At 39.9% G+C, this 17739-nt stretch overlaps 1 protein-coding gene across 2 annotated transcripts in view; it reads right to left on the bottom strand.

Moving 5' to 3' along the window:
• Window positions 1-1454: 1454 nt before the first annotated feature.
• Window positions 1455-17739, bottom strand: part of rimbp2a (RIMS binding protein 2a) — a 67085-nt gene continuing 50800 nt past the window's right edge. The window contains exons 14-24 of one of the 2 annotated variants that reach the window (XM_066645102.1): window positions 17475-17626; window positions 14883-15650; window positions 14096-14224; window positions 13780-13926; window positions 11684-11789; window positions 9496-9665; window positions 9158-9326; window positions 8576-8673; window positions 8431-8502; window positions 7438-7581; window positions 1455-5284 (exon numbers count right to left, since the gene is read on the bottom strand). In XM_066645102.1, the coding sequence (XP_066501199.1) occupies window positions 5096-5284; window positions 7438-7581; window positions 8431-8502; window positions 8576-8673; window positions 9158-9326; window positions 9496-9665; window positions 11684-11789; window positions 13780-13926; window positions 14096-14224; window positions 14883-15650; window positions 17475-17626 (2144 nt within the window). In that variant the 3' untranslated portion in view covers window positions 1455-5095. Of the gene's footprint in view, window positions 7582-8430; window positions 8503-8575; window positions 8674-9157; window positions 9327-9495; window positions 9666-11683; window positions 11790-13779; window positions 13927-14095; window positions 14225-14882; window positions 15651-17474; window positions 17627-17739 lie in introns of both variants that reach the window. The other variant, XM_066645101.1, reaches the window with a different exon arrangement.

The raw sequence follows: 17739 nt of genomic DNA, 5'->3' as shown, positions 1-17739 counted from the left end.
CATTTTCACCCTCTAAACAGCTCTGTTTTGAATAATGGCCTTCACCTGTTCCTTGAATTGAGAATGAGTCACCACTGAATTTAACTTGAGAGCCCAGAAGTGGGGAGCGCTGAGCAGAAGCTCTGGGATTTTTCCTTTTTTTTTTACCATGCTCTTTGTGCTTTATTCCATTTTATCTCATCTTTGCATTCTCACATAAACGCAGGTCCAGCCCTTTGATTGGAGAGACTCAGATGACAGGCAGGACAATTCCAAAAATCCTTGCTCTTGACCTCAGGTGTTTTTTGTTGTTGTTGTTTTTTGGTTTTTTTTTTTTTTTAGAATATATCCCACTTAGTCAGGAAACTCAGCTTGATTTATTAAATTTTATTGGACATTTCACACCCTGTGTAATATGGTGAACCTGTGACAAATCTGGGGGATTTCTAAAGTATTATGACAGTTAACACAGTCAGTTTTAGGAAATCTCAGTTTTATTCCATTTCTTTTCAGCCAGCTACTGGGACTTACTACTGGGAGAGTCAAGGGAGGGCTTAAAGTGGATGATGCAAGGCAGACAGAAACTGGAACACTTTTCTCCCAAATGACATCTGTAGTCATGCACCGTCTAAAGATTTTATTACACATCAAATCAAATCAAATGTATTTATATAGCGCCTTTTACAACTGACGTTGTCACAAAGCAGCTTCAAATAATTAGTATCAGAACAGAACATTTAAATCAAAGCCCAATGCTAGCAAGAATTACACACCTTACATAATGTGCCTACGTTAAGAAACAGCCGTTATAGTGGACTCTATGTTGAAGACACTAGCTATTAAATGTGTTTTAAACATAGCTGCCCTCGTGTTTGAAACTAGTTTTATGGAGTACAAGCCGTTTCACTGATGGACTACAAAGCGATTTGAATATTCATCTCAGGTGAGTTTAGAACATTTTGACCGACTTTTGACAGTCAGAAAAAGTCCCTAGAGCTCGAGGCAAAATTGGAACAGGGCCATTAAATGGCGGTAGGACTGAGGACTAATTCCGTTATTCAGGCCTCCTGGTCTTTATTCAGATCACTACTGCCATCCTGTGGACATAAGGTGGAAGAGCAATACCCAGTAAACAAGGAACGTCCCTGGACGTTCAAAATAGGTCTAAAAGTAGTCTGTCCGTCAAGGACATATTTTAAACATCATCGGACGTCCAAAATCCATCTTAAAAATTGTGACCAATTGATAACGTCAGTGGACGTCCAAAATACATCTAATAGTCGTCTTTTCAATGTCTGTGTTTGGACGTCTTTTCAACTTTCATTTTCAACCTTAATAATACGTTGATTAGACGGCAGTCATTACGTTATTTCAACGTTGAATCAACGGCAAAATGTTTACTGAGTAACCACTTAATCATAAAAAAACACACTCTGGAGCTTCTGTTTGAAAAATATTAAATTTATTTCCTTTAGAAAAAAAATGTGTACATTACACATGCACAGTCACACTGTAGTCATAAATATAGGCCAATGATTTCTCTTGTTCCTTTAACTCCACTGAGCGAGCAAACGACTGCAGACTTCCACATCTTTTCTGGAGGACACCATGAATAATGCTTGCACTATTGAATATTAAATCTGAATGCACTAAAAAGGCAGTCTGAAAATCAAGTATAAACATTTATAAATTATCTACAAATGGAGAAAAGAGTACAAAAAGAGTAACAGTGACCCAAACAGTAGAGACACCACATCTAATCACAAATGAATGCCTGGGATCCATACTTAGAATTATCATTATAGTTGCAGTTATATTTATACTTATATAGTTATACTTATATATTGATTTTTGTGGCGAAACAAAAATAATGCTTGATATTCCTTCTCTTTTTTTTTTGGGCAAAATAATGACGCACATTGCGCAGACAGCTCAACATTTTGTACATTCCTTTTTTGGCAGTCACACATTTTTGTCTTTTTATAGCTTCTTATATCGTTTCTTTTTCCAACAACAAAGAATTAAAAAATCTTTTCGTTCCATAGAAATTTTATATCAGTCAAAACACTTGAACTGATTGATTTTAGAACATCTACTTGATTTGACACATATACAAGCTTCACACACATAATATATACCCTGGATAAAACCAAGCAGGAGTGCAGTCTAAACCAGTGAGGCCTGCATGAGCGGGCAGTCACATGTTGGTCTGGACACTTTGCTCCTGCTCTTTCATTTTGCAAAGAGAACACGTCTAGGACAGAGAGCTGTAATGCACCTGCAGATTCCCCCTCTAAAGCTGACCCCAAGGTGATACTGTCTTTAGGAAAATGTGTATGTTTGATCAATGCCATCAGAAGAGGTTCTCTGTGTACACACCTCACACAACAAGAAGTCTCAGCCAGTGAAAACATATTGTATGTGGATAATACTTCTAATAAAAATCCTAATCAGATTATTGAGAGATTATTATCCGATTATGCCGTATGCACCACTGTAGAAGTGAGTAGGCAAATTTACAACTGATTAAGCAAGTGTTGAATAGTGAATTTTGACCAGAACCTAATTCCTAATTATTTCCTAAAACTAAACCTGTCCATAACCCTGTGGGTAATAGTTTCATCGGTTTATACATAATCTACACTGGACACTAATCTACCCAGTAAACAAGGAACGTCTCTGGACGTTCAAAATAGGTCTAAAAGTAGTCTGTCCGTCAAGGACATATTTTAAACGTCAATGGACGTCCAAAATCCATCTTAATAAGTAAGTTATCAAGTGGTGACCAATCGATAACGTCAGTGGACGTCCAAAATGCGTTTTTTTACAAGTAATTTATTTAGGGATCAATTAATAACGTCAGTGGACGTCCAAAATACGTCTAATAGTCGTCTTTTCAATGTCTGTGTTTGGACATCTTTTCAACTTTCATTTTCAACCTTAAGAGAACGTTGATTAGACGGTAGTCATTACGTTATTTCAACGTTGAATCAACAGCTAAATGTTTACTGGGTAGGTGTAAGGATTTATGAGACACGTTAGTTTTACTTAAAAATGCTTTCACTTGCTGAGACCTCCCTGTTAGCAGTTCACTGTACACATCTGCCTGTGTGTTGGATGTTAATTCCCCACCTTACTAGGTTCAGCGTTATCGAAATTGTGTGTTTAGCTCTTAGGTGTGCACCCCTTGATAGCTGGAGAAGACGTTAACAGGAGTTAAGTGGAGTTATTTAGGCTTGAGCCCATGTTCATCCTGCCCCACCCCTAAACACAAGTGCATGTAAACAGGCATTGGCAGAATCTGAAACATTGAGACATCTTTGATAATTTTTTTTCTTCAGAAGAAGACAACACCACCCCTACTTTCAGATTACAGGAAAAATGAAACACTGTGTAGTTTAGCAGCACAGCACTTGATCACATATCTACATTTTCGCTTTTTCAGTTTAAGGGATGCACAAACATGTATGTCAACAGGACACCGTCTACTCATTCACACACAGTACCAGTGTTGTCTCACTCACCACACAGATCACTCTATTTGTGCATTTTGAAGGCAAACACAGGAGGCAGGTTTTGATAAGAGTCTTGATTCCATGAGCCTTTCAAATTCTTTAAGACGAAGGACGTATGACATGAATGTGACTGAGAGAAAATGGCTTCTTGGCAAAGACTGGTGTCATAAAATATCAGAAGCCAGTTTCACGGATCCCGATTATGCCTAAGTCTGGGCTACAAGGGAGTTGAATGGTGAAAGACTATCACCACTGGACTACAACCTAATAATATTTATTCAAGGGCTGTTCAGTGAAAGGCATGTTAAAAAGCCATTACAAGTGGTTGTTAAAGACCCTTTTTAAAAATGGTTCTACAGATCACTAAAAACAATTGCCCTTTAAGAACCCCTTTTCAGCTCAGAGCAGCTGTTTGCCAAGAGTTCAGGCTTAATTTTTATCGGAAACTGGCTGCTGATGTTGGTAGTAAATTATGTTTATTGAGGTTTGATGAAGGCCACTGCATTATTGATAAAGGTATTTCTCTGCCTGCCATCTCTCTGGTAATAGCACCTAGCCTACTATCTTTAAACAAGTGAGAGGTGTTGTGTTCTAAGCTTTACGGATCATGGTTTTGCCATGGCACAAATTTGGCTTGGCTTTTGAAGATTATCTCATTCGACACTTCATATGATTTATGCCTCCGAATTCAACAAGCCATCGGATATTGACATACAATGGCAATGACTCAGGGTCTGGATTCTCAAAGCACTTAAAACATACTGATTATATTAGATTTGCTGCTATTGTAAGTCTGTAATTGTAGTTTATATATGGTTTTGTATCTCACTTAAATAATATAGTTAACAAAGCCCTTAGAAGCCCTTTGTAATAATGCAAATTAAAATAAACACTGGGCCAATCCCAATGGCGTATTATGTGGGATTACTCATTCTTCCCTGTTGGCTGTGTGTTGAAACACTGACATACTCTTCCAATTTAAGTTTGCACTGCATTCAATTAACAGACGTAACCTCCAACGGGCTGGTAAAAGCTAAAAGAACCACAGCTGCGACGTCCCCCTCAGAATGTCTGAATGGGGTTCTCAAATCTGAACTGAGGGCATGGTGCCAAAAAACAAAATGGCTGCAGTAGTAGAGTCAGTAGTAGCACTGCTGTACTTTAATCAGACCTGCTTTTAAAAAAATCAGCATAAACTCACAGTCATTGGCTACATCTCTAATATTTACCATGGCGTTAGCTGCTTGATGAGGTAAATGTTAATGTTATCCTTCATAACTTCATTTATTAGCTCATTATAACGTTGATAAGTAGTCTTTACAAAGCTTTAAGAATCAAGTCCATGATTTCTGTCATTGCAAACCTTCCTAGTTCATTTTAATGATAATAGAGAAACGCAGATTGTAACACATCAACACTTATCACCTGAAATAACGCATATTCTAATACATGTGCATGGCATGTAAGTATGAATACTATTAAACACTGCACTGTTGACTGAGCCTGAATTTTATTTAATTCTTTGTTTTTTGCACTTTAGATTAAGCTCTGTTGTTTATGGAGTTCTACAGTATTATTTGTAATGATCTTTCAAATGACCTTCACTTTGAGAACTTTTTGAGTAGTTTCTTCCCTTTGGAGAGCAGTCCTTTTTTCTTTTTGGAGGCCAGGTCTCGGGGGCCCCTGGCAGGGCTCAGGGGCCTGATGGGGCCCACAGGGAGCAGGGGGCGCACAGTGGGGGACGCTGGTCTTCCAGGGGCCGGGGCCGGAACTGTGTTTTCCTCAGGCACCTAATGAGAGATCCATCAGGAGGGAGGGGACAGTGCAGGGTGTTAAACAGCAAGTGTGACTTCACCTCACGTGCCTGCTCTAGCTTGAACATAAAAGGAAGAACTCATTTGAAATAGGAATATTTCTGGGCTTTACTGCTGCATGCAGCTGTTTATTCTGGACCTTCACACACTGTCTACTGCCCTAAAAAGCTTTTCAAACCATTCTAAAGATGCCACAATGAGTCATTTCTGCAGTGACTCAGTAGAGTCTGAATAGACAGTGTTAAAAAGAAACCCAGGAGAGCAGGAGCACAAATCATGAGGCTGTGAGCTGAATAGGACCTACACCATGAATTGCAATGCCCTGATCTGAACTGACTGTGCTCAGAAGACTTATGGAAAATGATATGCCTGGATAAATTGTTCTAAAACTTGCAATCCTATTCTAGAATTTTACAGATAAAGAAAGCATTAATCAGATCTGCATAATAACATTAGTGAGAAGAATCTGCCCATTAAGAATTTGCGTTTGACATGCTGTTATGCAGGGAACAGGGTTTTACTCTCACCAACACATTAACAAACCACACACCAGGAACCAACTGCAGATACCATATTATTGTCTGATGCATAGGTTTGTCAGATAAGAAGTATATTTGCTATAATCTAGCACAAGAAACCAGTTTTTCTCAGCTTTCCATATTAACCCATGTCCAACAAATTTAAAGTAAACTGATGATATAAAAATGATACGAAACACAGAAAATGTTCCAATCGAGCTTTTCTTTTACTGTGGTCCACTAAAGGTAGAAACAGCCAAGCAACTCTTCCACTGCTTAGGCCTTCGGGATCTAGCCAGGATACCCAGTGATTTAGATTATTATACGACGAGGAAACGACACTGGAATCCACCAATGTCTTCGATTTACAGTGTGTGGGAAATTGAGAAAAACATAATTCAACGCCTTCTGGAATCTCTGTGACAGTAACAGTGAATGTATTTTGTTGTTTAGCTGAGCATGAATGGGTTAACACTGGTGAAAGCCAAAGAATAAACGTACAAATGTTCAAACTGCCATGAGGCCAGAGGGAAACTATGGAGAAAATACTGGCAGGCCTCACTGGATAAGTTTATCAAGGAGATTATGAGTTTATCCTTAGCAACTTGACCCCTGCATGAGACCAGTAACTGGTATCCCCAGTTGCTCGCTTACACAGCAGAAACAGAGCCTGCTAGGATGGAAAATGAATAATCTTCCTTTGCTGTTTTTGCCAAGCGGGTGGGAAAAAAGAACTCAGAATGCAGCAACACCATTTCAGTAACATCCACACATCAAACATGAGGAAAAGAAAAACTAAATAAAAACACCAATACACCGAATGAACACGGATGTCCACCGAGGGGTCATCATGAGACGTCACTTCAGTTTTTCATTTATTTCTTAGATATTAACATTACAGTAAATGAGTTACCATTTTGTTCTCGCAGCCAGAGAATGGACGAGTGATATTTGCATGTTCTCAAAGTTCTTAGGGTCTGAAAAATAGAATTTCGAAGGGTGCGCAATATACAAAAAAAGAAACAAAGCCTCCTTAAATGAAAACAACACAAAGGCCAATGTATGCTACTCTCATATAAAAGATAGCTTTTTTTATATATTTTATTTTTTAAAAAAAGGACATGCTTGTCTAGTGAAGGGCAACTTACATTTGTCTCTAAATTAGTCATTTCAAACTTGTTACAAATCATGAGTCAAGGACCCTTTGGACATATTCATAAAGCACTTGAGCCAATGTGCACACTGTTGAATTTCTGTTGGTTGTGTCATGTTTCAGTGCAAAGACATTTGAGATTCTCATTCTCTTCCCACAGCAGGAATGAGATATGGTCTCTTGTCCCAATGTCCTTTGAGGATGCTCTATCAACATCCCCCACGGCAGCCAAGTCATGCCAATAAGTTTCTGTCTGTCTGTGCACTGATCTTTCAGTTTGCAATGGGCTTTGCTTCTCCCTTTCCAAACGCAAGAAAGGTTGGACTGGAAACCACTATGCACTTGCACCACCACACAAAACAAACAAGCACGAGAAAACACAGAGAAGGCGAGTGGACGGAACTCAAACGGAGGATGGATGGACACAGGGCCTAGCGCTGAGAGCGGCGATGGTGTACCCGTTTGGCCTCTGGACGTGCCGCCGGCGTTGGGTCCTCCGGCTCATGTCGGGTGGGAGTGTCTGTAAGATAGACCTCCACATCATCAGGCACTTCTTCTAGGAAATTGGAGGGAACCAAGCCCCGGTGTCCATTAATCTCACCCTGCAAAACGAAGCAAGCATTTTGAAAAAAAAATAAAATCACAATTTAAATGTTTAACAATGCACTGAATATACCTCAAATATAAAATATAGAGGAACAAGTTGTCACTGAAACAAATTAAGGAAATATCTATATTTTTCTGACAAAGAGATATAATTATTCAATTATTACATAATAAATGATAGAAAGTTGAATGATCTGTAGAATTTAGAAATCTTGAAAAATACATCTGAAGTACCCTGGGCTCAGGGATAGAGAACCTCCTTCTAGATATCTACACACGTCTTAAAAACCTTCAAACTATATCACGTAGCCAAACATCTGATCTAAATAGTGACCTCAGCTACCTTTAACTTTGCTTATACAAGTGTACACACTGCAAACACATATTGGATGAACACACATAGTACGTAAAAATCCCAGTAGAATTATTTACATAATTCCAATAGAATGGAACACACTGGAGTATATGGAGGAGGACTGTTTTGACTAAAGTAAAGAAATAGACTTACATCCAGTGTAGGATTTTGTGACTACAGCTAATCACCTAATGTTCTTGTGGCTTAATGCAAACAGATTATTTTCTTCACAGTCATTCTGCAACATATAACGTGAAGCCTTAGATGTTACTGTGGCAAAAAGTTTGAAAATGATTTCTTAAGAAATTTTGGAAGAACAAAAAGGCATATAACTTTTTGAAAGAGCACAATATTTAGCTTACATATTCATACAGGTTGATTTTCATATAAACTGTATGGATTGTTGAATGAATTGTATATTTAGAAGCTTACATACAATTTAAGGCTCATTCAAGTAAAAGATAGAAGATTCAGACTTCCATTAACTTACATAGTAAAATCCATCCTCATCTATTTCCCCAAATACAGTGATGATATCACCAGCACAGAATGTTAGCTCCGCCTGCATCAGAAAAGATCAATTTAGTGACTTCAGATAAGGCTAGTCAGCAAAGTGTGTGTGTGCGTGTGTGTACCTCAACATCCACGTTTGGGGAGCTTTCTCTGGGGTCATAGTCGTAAAGGGCAACCATTCTTCTAGTAGCCACAGGGTGACGGCCTTTTCTGTTCTGCTCTGTAAGTGGAAGGAGGAATTATTCTGATCCACAACCACAAAGTCATCTCTTCAGCAGTGAGGTTATTGGTTTTTACTTCTTATGGGTTTTGTAATGTACAGAGGGCCTCCAAAAATACGAATATTTATCACTCCATTTTATGTTACTACTTTACAAATTATAGTAAATAAATACCACAATAATCCAAACTAAAAAAATAAAAAGCCAAAATTGTATTGGATGAGCCCAAGGCTGACTGCCAAACTGTACGTTCCAGCTGACATTTTGTGAATAAATTCTCACATATCTTTTGAGGAACTAACATACTATGTATTATATATATTCTTTGTATTGTAAAATGCCATATCCCCATGGTAAATGATTTGAACAGAACTCAGCAAGGCTATAGAAAAGGGGCAATTTCACATTCTTATTTTTGTACAGGAAGCAAAACCTATACATAAATGTTCTTCTGCATGCGAGATTATAGAGATGAAGCAGTACCTATTCTGTCCACAGGAGTATTGAGTGGCAAAAAGCCCTGCTTCATTAACTGATCCATAGTTTCTTCATCTTCAGCTCGAATCTCTGACACCATATTACACGGAATGAGGCCAGAACGGCCACGGATCTCCCCCCGATAAAACCCATCAGTGTCCTTGTCCCCGTACACCTGAGATACAGAGAGAGAGAGGTAAGGACCGACAGACAGAGATAGAACCTGACCTCACGGTCAAACATTATTAGTTTAAATCCATTCATACAAATCCTCAGTCCCAACAAATGAAAATTATATCCTCCACCACTGGCAGCTGCCATATGGCTCCTGGCCTCTATCGTACCTTGATAATCTGTCCTTCTTTAAAAGGAAGCTCCTCATCTGCTGCGTCCGGGTTCGGGGACATGGAGAGAGGGTCGTAGTCAAACAATGCTACGAAGATTCGGAAAGGGTCTTCAGGCTCCGATTCATCATAGTACGGTGGGGAACGCCGGCCACGTTCCCTATAACCATCTACAACAGGGCAGACACAAGACTGACAACTCAAACATCTATACAGTGATTGAGAGCTTTTTCAGCTGTGTGACAAACTGATAACACTGAAGGCTTCCTTCATGACTTCATGATACATACTTAAGCACTGAATAATGGAAGAACACACTGAGAGGGGGTGTTATAGAGGGTAACTAATCATAAGTACAGACAAATGTCCAGTGTGGTGTTATATTACAAATATGAACTGGCTGTAAAGCGTCTAAACACTTGTGTATAGTCTGTCAGTATGTACATAATACATAAGCCAAAATAATAAATATTAGTAACACTTTAGTCCGACGACATCAAAATCATTCCTATAAATGCTCTGTGATCTTGGGAAATGTTTCATAAAAGTGTAACAAATAGGGCACAAGTGCATACAGGGATTTTACATCAAAATATTATATGTTGCACTTGCAGTTACTAACACACATTTATAAATTACTGAAAATATCAATCGATGTGTCATTAGTATCATTATTGTCATTCAGTGCTTATGCATGTGTTATGAAGCACCCGTGTAGTCTTTCCAAAAAAACCCTTTCTGAGTAACCACGCATTAAGTTACGTACAACTCATATACCATCATTTAAAGTGAAGTCATTTGAATTCGTTCAAATGACCATGCAATAGTTCAGATCAATGAACTATTAGTGCTTTACACGCCGCTAAACAAACTTGCAAAGTGCTCAGTTGATTTCATCTATTTCATCACTACTTGCTTTTTGAGTGAGTTAACAGACAAACCATACACGCTGTTATGAAATGGGTATGGAGTGTGTGCGGGGGAGTGCACCCATATGGCAACATATCACAGACGAGCAGCAAGCCAAATATGTGCCTCACTGAGAACTAGACAGACACAACAAACAGTACAAACACAGACTGGGCTACAGTAACCATGCAGTAAGCTGGACCGGAGGGAGACCAATCAGATGAGCATGATTAGTCCTGGATAAAGTTGCACCTGTTTTCTTTCGATCTTATCGCATTTACTGAGCCGTGCCAAAGAGGAAAAGGCAAATGTGCCCAATATGCATTGCGGAATGGATCTACATCTGGCAAAAAGAAAGCATTGAATTTCAATATGCTAATACCAGTTTGGCAGAGGCAAATTCTTCTCATGGATCAACTAGCAAACCGCATTTAGTGTAAGGCACCACCCTTAACTTTTACCACCCAATCATGCACAGAGTAAAAATTATGGGTGCGATCACATTGAAAAAGGGAGGGGTTTAGCAGGCAACTCATGGCAGGTCAGTGCAAAGGGTTAGGAACATTCTCTGAGCAGTAAGCAAACAGTCTGCTACAGTGGACAACCATCTTACAGCTAGAGTGAATCACTGCGCCTCAGCACAAGCCTCCATCGGTGCAGTCCAGTGGCTCATGCGTTTCAATTCAAGGCTCGTAATGGCATTTCGTCCCAGAACACTTCTTTCTCTTTCCTCTGTCTCGGCTCGCACTGACTGTGCTTTAGAAGAACACGTACCATAGGGAGGCCTGTGGCCCCTGTGCCTCCGTGAGGACCATGTCTTGTGGCGCGCTACACTGCCATAGTAAACATCCTCCATGACCGGAGAGAGGTTCCCCTCACTGTTACTCTCAGTGGTTATTTCTGAGGGAAACACCAATCAAACAGCTGTTACCATGCACAAGCTACACCACCCTCCGCTGCATTGGCCTAATCAGTCATCCCAGTCTTACAGGGTCTTGTGCAGAACTGTGCAGGTGCATGTGATTTGAAGAAATAGGAGTTTCTAATAAGTATGACTTTAAAGTTGTGATAAATAATGGTGGCAGCGTTTTCAGACCTGCAGGAACTGTATCATGTGAAGTTCTTTAAAAAGCTGACAAAACATGAAAATGGTTTGGACACAAGGGTGAGTAGTTCACAGAGGTTCTCACATCCTAACATCTATGATGAAATGTTGAGCAGGACATTTAAGGGTGCACAAGGAACATATGCTCCATGTTTGAATGGGGAGTTCACCTACCAATAGAGGGCACCATGAGGGGTCTTCTCTGGGGCTGAGGACCTCCATGACCTGGCCTCCGAGCTGAGTCACGATCCATCCGTCCAGAAGAAGTATTCCCACCGACCTACGTAATGCACACGTATCAACAGGCTGTAGTATGCTTCTTCTCATCAAACTTAGCTTGGTGAGTAAGACCTAAATGCCACGGCCAGCCACCCTTACATCTTTAAACAACTTGTCACCAACCCTACACCTGAAGATCTACAATTCTGAAGAGTGTGGTCCCTTGTAGAGCAATCAGTCATACGTCGTTCAACTAATCATTCATTCAATCATTGTCTGTAACTGCTTATGACGTTCAGGGTCACGGTGGGTCCAGAGCCCACCTGGAATCTCCAACTTATTATCTGTTTGAAAATCCTGAATTTGATAAATCTATGGCTGGAAAATTAATTGTTTTTATATCAAACTTGCAATTTGAAAGAGTTTTCAAATTTCAGTTTTCAAATCAAAAGAGCTGCAATTTTAATGGAAACATTTAGCATTTATCAATGCCAACAAGACACTACAAGATAGTACTTTATAAATAAGGCAACATGCCAGCTAATTTACATCACACTGATATCATATGACTAAGCTGATAGAATATTACCGGTCACTTCATCAACATATCCCCTGCAAACCAGTAAGCTTTGGTAAATGTGGAAGGTAATTGGGTTTTATAGTTTTAGTCTTCAGTTTGAGTAGCTATTATATATATATATATCTTTCATGCATCATCATCATTTGATGACACAGGAATGATAGCTTGCTTGTAGCAAGTACATTATTTGTGTTTTGACTAATAAACCTCACTAAATAAAAGTGTCACTGAATAAACATAATGCATCACGCTCAGAAAATTTGTCTGTAGCATAAGACACAAAGGAGGCCATTACTTAAAACATACTAGTTCTCATACAGAAATGTGCTTATACGCCATCTATATAAAATAGCTCACACCTTGAGCTCTCCAATGGACCAGTGAAAATGATATTTTCTAACAGTGTATAAGCTGATACTGATAAAATTGCTGATAAATTAATTTAAGCATTGTTTGTACTTTTGACTTAATAACATCCTTGTATTATCACTGAATAATCAAAATGCATCAGGCTGACAGCCTGTTTGTGTAGCACAAGGTCACTGCCTATATGACTGCCTATACTTTTTCTCATAAAGAAATCTGCTTAGACACCACCTACACTGTATAATAACATTAACAGAAATAGAACCTTATAACAGTGCATACAAGAATGAGGTGCAATGTCCCAGTGGATGTTGCAAAGTTAATGACTTAGTACTTAACACTTTCAAGACAAAGAAATCATGGTGGACCTTAAAAGAACAAAAAGACAACACCTCCACATATCTGGGGAAGCATTAGAATGGGTGGAGAGTGTGGAGTTCCTTGATATCCCCGTAGACTTACACCTAACATGGTATCAATAAATGCTGCACCTTTTTAAGAATCTAAAAAAAATGGCTCAGCTTCCAAAATAGCTCCTGGCAAATACTACACAGCACCACTGAGGGCATTATCTCCCAAAGCATAATTGTGTGGTACTCCAACTGCACAGCCTCAGAGAGGACGGATCTACATCACATGGCCAGGACATCAGAACGGATCACTGGGACTGACCTCCCCAACCTGGACAGTGTCTATTCCAGCCTACTAAAGGTTAGTTGCCTCAGCAAGGACACAACACATCCTGGTTACTGCCTCTTCAATGTACTGCCTTCTGGTAAGTCATACAGCGCTATCCACACAAGGACCAGCAGACTGGGAAATAGTGTCTTTCCACAAGTTGTGGCTTCCATAACATCTCATTGATTGTAACTTTTACTGTTATTTTGCCATTTACGTAAAATTGACATTGTAAATATCAACACTGAAACTTTGTACACTACTCACTTACTGCCTTCAATGTAAGTCTGTAAATATATGGTTTGCTCCTTTCAGACGGCTGCCCACAAAATGTTTATACTCACATAAAGTGACTATGAAGACTCTCTTACCCTTACGACATAGACTGTGCTTTATTGTTATGATGGACAGGTATATCTAATCCCACCTTAAGAGCATTGTGCGAGTTGCGCCGTCGTCCTTCCTCTAGCTGCATCTCTGAGTACAGCTCCTCCTCATCCTCCTCCATGATGTCAGACAGGTCTGAACCCCGGCTGCTTTCTGTCTGGTACTCTTCGCTGTGACTATAGTGGGACTGAGGCAAAGACAATCTGTTTAGAATACAGCGCCCCCAAAAAAAACAAACACAAACAAACAAACAAACAAGCAGCATACAACCTATTAATTCAGTTCTGACGTTGTTAGTAGTCTCTAGCTAAATCATATTGATTGGTGCCACCCCCCCCCCCCCCAAACTCCCGTACCTGCCTGCCCAGCTCAGAGCCCCTGAGGAAGTCATCCACAGATGCTCCTCTTCTGCGGGACTGATAGCTTTCCTCATCCTCCTCCTCATCTGAGTTCTGAGAGTGAAAGCCCTGACTTCTCCTCTCCATCTAGATATGGCAAAATACTTTCAGAGACTTCAATAAGCACATCTGCTGTAGTATAATGCGTAGTAATTTCTAATCAAGTCCCTACATAATGTCTTAGCACTCAGAAAAGGTACACATAGCCATTCAAAATTTTAAAGCACTTCTTATATTAATAAGGCGATCATTATATTTAGAAGAATGGCAACTGAATGCTCAATTTCAAATCTAACCCTCAAATCCAGTGGCCTATTTAAGTGCAATTACTAGCCAGTCGATTATCATCTAAATTAACTGTGTCTATAATTACAAAAATCCATAACTGGAAACAGCATTCAGCATTTGAAAAATCATTGGCTTCAATGGTTTACGCCATTCATAAATGGGTGATTTTATGAGTATCATTCTATAAAGTTATAGTTGCTGCCACTTGATTTTAATGGTCCGTCTTTATATATGCTTTTGCAGCATATTTTCAAAACAGCAGCTTTATGTTGTATTTTACAAACCTTTTTAACGTCTGCTCTGTTCATTGTACACAGATAACGTATATACTACGATGCTTTTATACATATCTTTGTAACCAAAGTGGTTTTATAGTAAAGGAATTGTTGATTACAAATTTTGAAAGGTAGTGTATGTTAAGCAAAGTACAGCTGGAAGTTTCTCAGAGAACACTCACCTTTACATTCTCTGCAGCAACTCGCTGGGCAGCTTCTCGGGCAATGGCCTTGGCCATGTTGTCAGGGATGAGCGTGCCTCTGGGCTGGGGGAGAATTCTTTGTGGTGAGGGTGAGCGGCGGTTGGGGCAGGGTGGGGCTTCCAGTGTATGTCCGTGTGGAGAACAAACAGGATCCCATGGCTGTGGCAGACCCCCAGCAGGGTGGAGCAAGCCTGTTCCCTGCTCTTTGGTTTCCAGCTCTCTGGCACTTAGTGGTCTCTGGGGCTGGGGAAGAGCCAGTTGGGGGATATGAGGTTGGGGCATTGGAATGGTGGGTTGAGGAATTGGGATCGTGGGTTGAGGCTGGGGAAAGGGGTGAGGGGGTAGAAGCTGCAGATGTGGAGGAGATGGTTGATTGGGATGTGGCATGGGATGAGGTTGTAGATGAGCTGATGGCTGGTTTGGATGAACTGGTAGTGGCTGGAGGTGGGCATGTGGTTGTGGTGGTCCAGTGAGAGGGGGAAGAGGATGAATTGATGGTGGAAGTGCAGGGTGTGGAGGAAGCGGCTGGGGCTGTTGGTTTGGAGAAAAAGACTGGATGAGGTGAGGTGGAGGGAGAGCTTGAGAAAGAGGCACAAGCAGGTTGTTAGGAATGACTGCGACATGAGAGTCTTGTGACTCCCCTTGTGCTGATAAAGTCCTGACTACCACCTCATGGGCTTCCAAACACTGGAGACGGTTCAGCTCCACAGTTGCAAAGTCTGCCAGTGGGTACAACACCTCAGCGATCTAAAAGCAGTGATAAGTCAAAAAACAATATATCAGTATGTGAACAAAGTTATGAGGTCTAAACTTACACTGTGCACACTTTTAGCTAGATATGATACATCAAAACTCTCAGTCACATTCATTTCATATCTAATATGAAATAAATTAGAGTATTTAATGAACAGTGAGCTTTAAGACCCCAATGACATAAGCATGATGTTTAGTTACAACTTATAGCTCTCTGTTCCTTTCAGAGAGCTATAAGTAATAAAATTTTCATATGGTCTTAAATGCATAAGATATATATACACATACACACAGGGGTTGGACAATGAAAGTGAAACACCTGGTTTTAGACCACAATAATTTATTAGTACGGTGTAGGGCCTCCTTTTGTGGCCAATACAGCGTCAGTTCGTCTTGGGAATGACATACACAAGTCCTGCACAGTGGTCAGAGGGATTTTAAGCCATTCTTCTTGCAGGATAGTGGCCAGGTCACTACGTGATGCTGGTGGAGGAAAACGTTTCCTGACTCGCTCCTCCAAAACACCCCAAAGTGGCTCAATAATATTTAGATCTGGTGACTGTGCAGGCCATGGGAGATGTTCAACTTCACTTTCATGTTCATCAAACCAATCTTTCACCAGTCTTGCTGTGTGTATTGGTGCATTGTCGTCCTGATACATGCCACTGCCTTCAGGACACAATGTTTGAACCATTGGAGTCACATGGTCTTACTGGTGCAATGTGTAATTAATGAAGATTGGCCACCAGGCTGCTCCAATTTAGCCATGAACCCTCCCACACTAAAATGACAGGTGTTTCAGTTTCATTGTCTAACCCATGTGTATATGTGATTATATATATATATATATATATATATATATATATATATATATATATAAAAAACATGAAAACAGTCCATACAGAATGTAAAGTGAATGCTTTTTAGGCTACAAGTAATTATCTTATTGAATATGTAGTTCTACATACATATTCATATTAATACATTTCAATAGTCATCAGCAACAAGCCTGGACTATTTAGAGTTAATAACAGAATAATATGATCTTGAAAACAAGTGTTTCATAAAAAGTTCCGGAAGAACCAGATTTGTTTTCCTAGAAAGCCTTTAAATTATTGATCCTTTAAGAGAACCATATTTGTAAATGGAATGCAGGAGTATAACACCAGGTGTCCACTTGTCACATTTCACCATGTTGCATGGTTCTGCATAGGTATATCTTAGACATAACGGAAAAATCAAAGAATCTGATGTGCTACAAGCAAAATAGACTGATTGCACTGAAACACAGTGTAGCCTTCACATTTACAATGAATAAGTCTGAAGTTTGCTTAAAAGTCTCACAAACTCCACAACTGTACAGCACCACAAAAGGTTGCGCACCGGAATTTAATGCATGATCTATTGAAACTTCTAACTACCTTTTGAAATAAACTGAATTAAGTGCAAGTGAATGTGTACCATAGGGAGATTAAAGAACTTAGCTCAAACCTAATGATGGTTCTTGCAACAAAAAAAAAAAAAAAAAAAAAAAAAAAAAAAAAAAAAAACGTAATTTTTGTGGAAGTGTAACTCTGAAAGAGTCACAATAGAAATACCCTTTTCAAAAATGGATCCCGAAAGCCAAAAGTACAAATTAAGAAGTTGTAATGACTCTTCTTTCACAGCAGAGGGCAATAGCACTTTCTAAATGAGAAGACTTTTTCAACAAGAATTTCCAATGAAAGATTACGTGGTCCTCCAGAATGGATGTGCAGTGTGGATGCATTATGTAAACGTGGCGGGGAATGACTATTGTGCTGTGATTCATGCCCTCACCCTCTGGCCCTTGGTGCACACTGCGTAGCCTATGACGTTTGCACCATTGGAAGTCCCCAAGGGTGTTAACGGTGGGGGCTTCCATCGGACCTGTAGAATCCCTGGAGCCTGACCACACTGGACTTGCACCTCATGGGGCGGAAGAGGAGGCCCTGGAGGGGACACATAACATAGTCACTTTCACATTGAGCTTAAGTGAATCAGCACTGTTTGGAACAGAATGTTCCTCTTGGTTCAGTGCATGCACCAGGCAGAGAGGAAATAT

The sequence above is a fragment of the Hoplias malabaricus genome, chromosome 15 (assembly GCF_029633855.1).
Source record: "Hoplias malabaricus isolate fHopMal1 chromosome 15, fHopMal1.hap1, whole genome shotgun sequence".
NCBI lineage: Eukaryota > Metazoa > Chordata > Actinopteri > Characiformes > Erythrinidae > Hoplias > Hoplias malabaricus.
Note: the sequence above shows the minus strand (reverse complement) of the source record. Positions and strands in the feature narration are given on the sequence as shown.